This window comes from Leptonychotes weddellii, chromosome 2 (genome assembly GCF_054177405.1).
Source record: "Leptonychotes weddellii isolate Sample4059 chromosome 2, ASM5417740v2, whole genome shotgun sequence".
NCBI classification, from domain to species: domain Eukaryota; kingdom Metazoa; phylum Chordata; class Mammalia; order Carnivora; family Phocidae; genus Leptonychotes; species Leptonychotes weddellii.
The window spans coordinates 174,255,347-174,261,817 of record NC_138370.1 but is presented as its reverse complement, the minus strand read 5'-3'; the positions used below and the strand labels follow the sequence as shown (position 1 = coordinate 174,261,817).

The 6,471-nt window shown below is 61.3% G+C and overlaps 1 protein-coding gene across 1 annotated transcript in view; it reads right to left on the bottom strand.

Moving 5' to 3' along the window:
- WFS1 (wolframin ER transmembrane glycoprotein) overlaps window positions 1-6,471 on the bottom strand; it is a 29,948-nt gene that overhangs the window by 17,478 nt on the left and 5,999 nt on the right. Inside the window, exon 2 of the mRNA XM_081813179.1 lies at window positions 4,271-4,488. Coding sequence (XP_081669305.1) covers window positions 4,271-4,484 — 214 coding nt within the window. The 5' untranslated portion in view covers window positions 4,485-4,488. The remainder of the gene's footprint in view (window positions 1-4,270; window positions 4,489-6,471) is intronic.

Sequence of the window (6,471 nt, the reverse complement as noted above, 5' to 3'; positions counted from 1 at the left end):
CTTATCATGACCCTTGAGGGCCTGCCTGGCTGACCTCCTGACCCTGCACTCTGACCCCTGCCCAGGGGGCCATCAGTCTTGGAGCCCTTGGGGTCCAGCACGCCCCCACACTGTGCAGGTCCTTCTTCATGTAGTCACCCGGGATCCCTCCTGGAGGTCAGGGCCCCACCTGCCTCACCCATTGTCTCTTGCACCTGCTGGGCAGGTCCTCCATCAGCACTGGGGTGAATGTTCCTGGCAGCTACACCTCTGCCCAAGGGTTCCACCACCCCCGTCTGTGGCCCCGCAGCTGGGAGGCCTCACGGTGCTGGCGGTCCCGTGGTGATCAGCTGGGGCCCACCGCAGGTAGCAGAAAGGGTGTCTGTCGCTCCCCAGGCCCCCACAACATCAGCTGTCCCCCGCACAGTGCCTGCCCTTCAGGATGGTTACTGTTTGCTTCTGGCTCTCCCTGGCCCAGGGCTCCTGGAGGGCAGGCCTGAGCCTCACCAGAGATCACCCTGAGGGCCGGCTGACGAGCCCAGACTCCAGCCCAGCCGGCTCTGCTTCGGTCCTGCGCCGGGCTCCCTGGAGAGGCGGCCCAGAGTACTGGGCACACGCGATGCCCACCTGCGGCCCTCCGATAAGCAGAGAGTCCCAGAGTGTGTTCAAATCTCGACCTCATGGCTCACCGGCTGGGGGCCCTGGGGGTACCCACTTCACCTCTCTCTCTAGGTTTTCCTGTCTGAACATGTTGGAGAAGTGAGCGGGCTAATGCCCGGCACGGAAAGCGTTACTTCCACACTCACGCTCGTTGTGACCTGTGGGTACCTAACCGGGGCTCATTACACCTCTGTAGACACACAGGTGAGGGAACTAACCGAAACAGGCCCACAGAGCCCTTCCCCGGCAGCCACTTTCTGGGCTGCACAGGGCGGGCAGGGTGGGGCCCACTGCGTTCGCCTCGGTGACCTGTGAGGGACGCAGAGCAGCACGGCCTGGACGTGGGGGCTGGGACCCCACGCCTGCAAGACTGCCAGGGCCTGCTTCTCTCCCTCTTTAGGGGGGCGGATGGCAAACAGAGCCCACGGCTGTTTCCTGACTCCCACCTGAAGCTTCTTGCAGTCTTGCTGCTGCCCTCCGAGGACGGTCTGCACTCAGATTGAAACCAAGTGTGCTTCCAGCCCTGGTTTCTGTGCTCTGCAGCCGTGAGGCATTGTGGCTCAGAGCCCAGGGTCAGGACCCCTCGTCTGCCCAGAGGCCTTGGAAACAGAGCAGAGAACACGGCGGATCTTTCAAGGAGATGCAAAGATCAGAAGTGCCTAAGGACTGGGTGAGTTTCTGGAATAAATCAGGCACTGGCCTGGCGTGAACTTGCACAGGGGAGACTCTAGCCCGCTTCCACCACAGCTCGATCTCCGCTGGGCAGGGCTGGTGTTAACCCAGGAGACTCGGGTCACCTGTGGGCCCGTCACTCGGCAGCTGGGTGCTTGGGCAAGTCTGTGCCTCAGTTTTCTCATCTCTAAGTGGGGTAACAACAGAGCTGCCCTCACAGCTAATCCCCATGAGGGGATCAGATGTGGCCCACGGAAAGCCCCGAGGACAGGGCTGGCCACGTGGTACACACAGATGTGCGCGGCAGATGCTCATCGCGGGTTGGGGGTTTCTGCGTGGGCGGCACGGCTGAGCTGGGGGTGGTCATCTTAAGCAGCGGTCTCTCTAGAGGAAGGAAAAAATGACAAAGCCTGGGGGAGCTGGAGAAAGGGGAGGTGAGGTGTGACCAGGTGGCGGCAGGGGCTGGACTTCCTTAAGTCATCCAGACCACCTAGGGGAACGAAGCCTCCTCTCAACGGCCTGGGACTGAGGAGAGATGGCCCAGCATCCCGCCCGTGGTGGGGGAGGGGATAAAGAAAGCACCCCCCCCCCCACACACACACCACGCACCATGCACACGGCCAGCCTCCCTTGGGGGAGAGAAGAAATCTGGAGCACACACATAGCAGCTAGACACGCATAGCCCCGAGCTAACATGAAGCCAGTCACCAAAGAGGTTTGTGGGGGGGGGGTTGTAAAATAGCGGGCACCCCCCAGGGGGTCTGAATAGGATCTCGGGGAAGGAACCAGGGGACCAGGCTGCTTGGTGACATGAAGCACAAGGTACACACCATCTCTGGGCCCCCACACCAGGTGCCTGTGGGGACGAAGGGGCCCCGTCTCAGCACAGCACCCCCAGCTCCTGCGTGCACCAGGGCCTGAGGGATGTCCACCGAGGTGCACGGTCCTGGCCCTGGTGCGATCCCCACGCAACACCACGTTGCTGGTATGGTCACGCCCACTTTACAGTGCAGAAACAGGCCCGGTATGGCGTCCTGACGCCCTCAAGGACACAGGGCTCAAGGGCATGGGCCAAGAGGGGCCTGTCTCTGGCCCTCCCTGGGCCACCTCAGGGCCCTGACGATCAGTAACAGCTTGTGTGGACAGACACGTGCTCCAGGGAGTCCCAGCTGGGAAATGTTCATGGAGAACCAGCGCTGGAGCCAAACTGCAGAAAGCGTTTTATAAACTGTAGGTTTCAACACAGCGAATCACAAAATCCATTCACCTGTCCACGAGCAGCATTGCTTTTACATAAAAGGAACAGAATGGCCCTGATCAGACTCCGCACGCGCGGTAAGGAGAAGCGGTGTTTGGGAAGCCTCTGTTCCCACTGAGTGCGTGTGAGTGCGTGTGCGGGGGTGCACGTCAGCTGAGGGTGGCACGGTATTTCCTGCTGTGGGTCGAGGCCAGGAAGTGTAGGAAGCAGTGGTGCCCTCTGAGCGGGTAGGGTTTCAGCAGGTGGAGCTGGGGAGGGCACATTTTGGGTGGAGCTTCCCGCCTGGCAAAGGGAGGTGGGGAAGCATGGAGGCAGGCCCGGAATACGGGGACCAGTGTTGCTGTGCGGGGGGGTGGGGACCTGGTGCGAGCGGGACGGCACGACCCCATCTGTAATCGGAGCGAACGGTCTACACGGTAGGGCTGGTTCCCTTGAGAGGAAGACACCCAGCGTGCTGGAAAGCGCTGTGGAAAGTACCAGAAAGAGCAGTGCGGGGTACCAGTGACATTTCCCATGAACATCAGAGCCAGAGGCCTGGGGCTCCTCCCGCCCACGGCAGCCCCTAGAGCATGAAGAAACTCTCAGACAAGGCTGGGGCTCCGGCCCAGGGACCAGTCCTGACCCCAGATCCCTCCTGGCGTATCTCCATCATAGGCCAGAGCCACGACCATTATCACCCTGAGCCCTCCTCCCTCCCGACCCGTCACCTGGGAGGCCTGGGGCTCTCACGGCCCCACCTCTACCCTGGGCGAGGCTGCCTCTTCCTACCAGCCCTCGCCCCTGCCAGGCCCTCTCCTCCCATCCTAACCCTTGCTCGGCACCTCCTCTTCCCACAGAGCAGGCTTCCCACCACCCCAGCCCTGGGTCCAGGGCCACTTCGGTGCTCCCCAGGCCCTATGCTTCCCTCTGCTCCCCAACACACTGGACTGCTGGGGGTCGGGGGCAGACCTGACTCACCTGTGAAACCCGTGGCCACTCAGGGCCGTGCTCATGAGCAGGAGGTGGACGGAGGATGGACAAAGCCCTAGCGCCCCTGCCCCAGGGTCAGCGAGGTGGCCGGCCCCATGACCCACCGTCCTGTCCCACTCAGGTCCTCACACCAGCTCACCTCTGCCCCTGGGAGGTGCCTCCGGGGAAGGCCTGGGGGAGCAGAAACCTGAGGAGGCCCCAGAGTGGCGGGGGGTGGGGGTGGGGCGGGCAGCCTGGGGATGGAGGACAATGGTCCACAGCGCATTGGGGACCCAGGCCTAGGGGCATTCCACGGTGGCAGCCGGATCCTGAGGGGAGTGGCCAAGGACCAAGTAGAGCTGCCGACCAAATGGCCCTGATGGGCAGGGGACCACGTGGGCTCCCCTGAGCACTGTGCGGGACTAGGGTGGAGGGTAGTCTTCCTCTCACTGCTCTCATACTCCAGCGCCTGGTGCAGAACTGCCTGGTCCAGAACCAGCCCAGAGTGTGCACAGATCGGCACTGAAGCCATCAGGTCATAAATAAAATAGGGAAATGTGACCTCTGCTACCCTCCAAGTGCCTGCATCAGGACCAAAGCCCACTGTGCAGGAGACAGCCGAAGAGGCCTGGCCCGCAGGAGGAACTGGGCAGGGCTCCTGGGCCACGTGCCAGGACTCGCTGCTCGCCTGGCTTCCACGCAACAGCCCCGGCGTGCATTCAGGACAGCCAGCTTCCAGCCCCAGCCCCTTACCTGTTTGATCTGCTCTTTCTCGGCTCCGAGCACTCGGGGCCCGGGCCACAGCTGGGGCAGCTGTGTCTCCCACATCTGGTCCAGGAGCTCGGGGCGCCTCACTCTTGTCCTGTTCCATTGAGGCAGTGGCATTGAGCCTTGAGCGGGCCTGGGGCTGCAGGGGTGGTGGAGGCTGTGGGCCAGAGGGGCAGGCAGGGGGGGCACCGGAGTCCATCCTGCTGGCGAGAAAAACCGAGGGTCAACACAGAAGGGCGGCCAGGCCCAGCCTGCTCTGGCCTCGAGTGTTGGGCAGAGAGGGGACAGAAAAGAGAAATGGGGTGGGGAGCCACCTCATGTTCTATGTGGGATCTCATTCAACCTCACAATAGCCCCTGAAGACCATGCCCATTTTACAGATGAGGAAACTGAGGGAAGAAATTCACTCAAGGCCTCTGGCTCAAGGGGTCCCACAGCAGGCATGAGCTCGGGCCCTACATCGTGAGGCCTGGAGTCCCTGCTTCACTGGATACGAGCCATCTGACCTCAGTGTCCGCATCTGAGTGGCAGGGATGGTGCAAAGCTGTGAGGGTCCAATGAGATAATCCACATGGAGCACTGAGCATGGTGCCTGGCTCGGGGGGCTGCAGGGTGGCCTCCACATCGTATGTCTACCCCCAATCCGTGAAGGTGACCCTACTTGCAGATGTAATTAAGGATCCTGAAATGAGATCATCCTGGATTAGGGTGGGCCCTGACCCAACAACCAGTGTCCTGAGAAGAAGAGGAAGGAAACACAGAGAGAAGAATGCCATTGACGGAGCCAGGGACAGGAAATGTGGCTGCAAGCCAAGGGCCACCAGGGATCATAAGCCTTCAGCAGAAGCCAGGAGAGAGGTGGGGAAGGATGGCCTCTCAGAGCCCCCCCAAGGAACCAATCACAGAGCAAGAGTTAAATAAATGTTAGCAGGTAAGTGGAAGGGAGGAGGGGAGGGGTGGGGGGACCAGGAAGCGGGGAGGCAAACAGCCCATTGAGCCAGGATTTAGGCAGATGTGCCCGACTGCAAAGCCCTCCATGCGAGGCCTAAACCGCTGGGCTTAGATGCCACCAGATACGAATACGCACTAAAAAAGCAGAGCGAGGTGCCTAAGAACAGGGAACGAACTGGAACAGACTAGGCAGCGCGGTGGTTCTACAGCCCTCTCATGACAGGCGAAGGGGCTCAGTCAGTCAACAAAAGGGACCTCATGTGCTGATTAGCAAAACGGCAGGAACCACCACTGACACAATTGAGGGCAACAAGTCACCGAGCCTGGAGCTGAAAGCCCTGGGAGGTGCCCCAGCCCCAGGATCCCCAACCCGGGGACTCAGGATGGACTTCAGGGGACACAGGCCCCTGAAACTGCTGGGATGACGTGTGCACTGGGTGGGGGACCCGGTGCCTTTTCCTCAGACTCCGAAAAGATGCCGTGACCCTCCACAGACTCAAGGCCACGCCCACCCTCTTCACTGCGCTGAGGAAAGTGAGCGCGGAGCAGGGAGAGGCTGCCAGTGTGGAAATCTGGCCCCACGCCCCCAGCTTTGCGGTCCTGAGCAGGCCACGCCCCTCTGCTTCCTCCACTGTAAATGGGACAATCCTCTCAAGTGAGGGCCCCTTGGGGACCAGATGTGACTACAGGCTGCACACGGGGGCCAGGCATCCCCAAACGCCCAGCGCCAAGCGCCAGGCCTGCCAGGGTAGGGGCCCCCTGGATGTTTCTGGAGACAAATGTCACAGGAAGAGTTGGGGCGGCCCCAGGTGCCACAAGCCTGTTCCCCGGGGGGCTACACAACCATGCCTGCCCTGTCCCTGCCACAGTGGGTCCTGAAGACGGGATCTGTGTCCATCACTCCCAGGAAGGAGGCACTCCTTGCCCCCAGCTCTGCGGTCCTGAGCAGGCCACGCCCCTTGAAACAGTTATTTTGACTGCCGTGCGACATGCGTAATACTTAGCCCAGAGGCCAGTCACAACCTGTGGTTGGTTTCCTGCAGTTCCTACCAGAATGTGTTTTCCAACGGAATACGTCCTTGTGGAGCACCTGGGAGAACTAGCTTGGGTTTATTTGGTTGGTTGGAGGTCGGATGGCTTGTGCCCGGTGAGGCAGGGACTCCAGGCCTCAAGACGTAGGGCCCAAGCTCATGCCTGCTATGGGACCCCTTGAGCCAGAGGCCTTGAGTGAATTT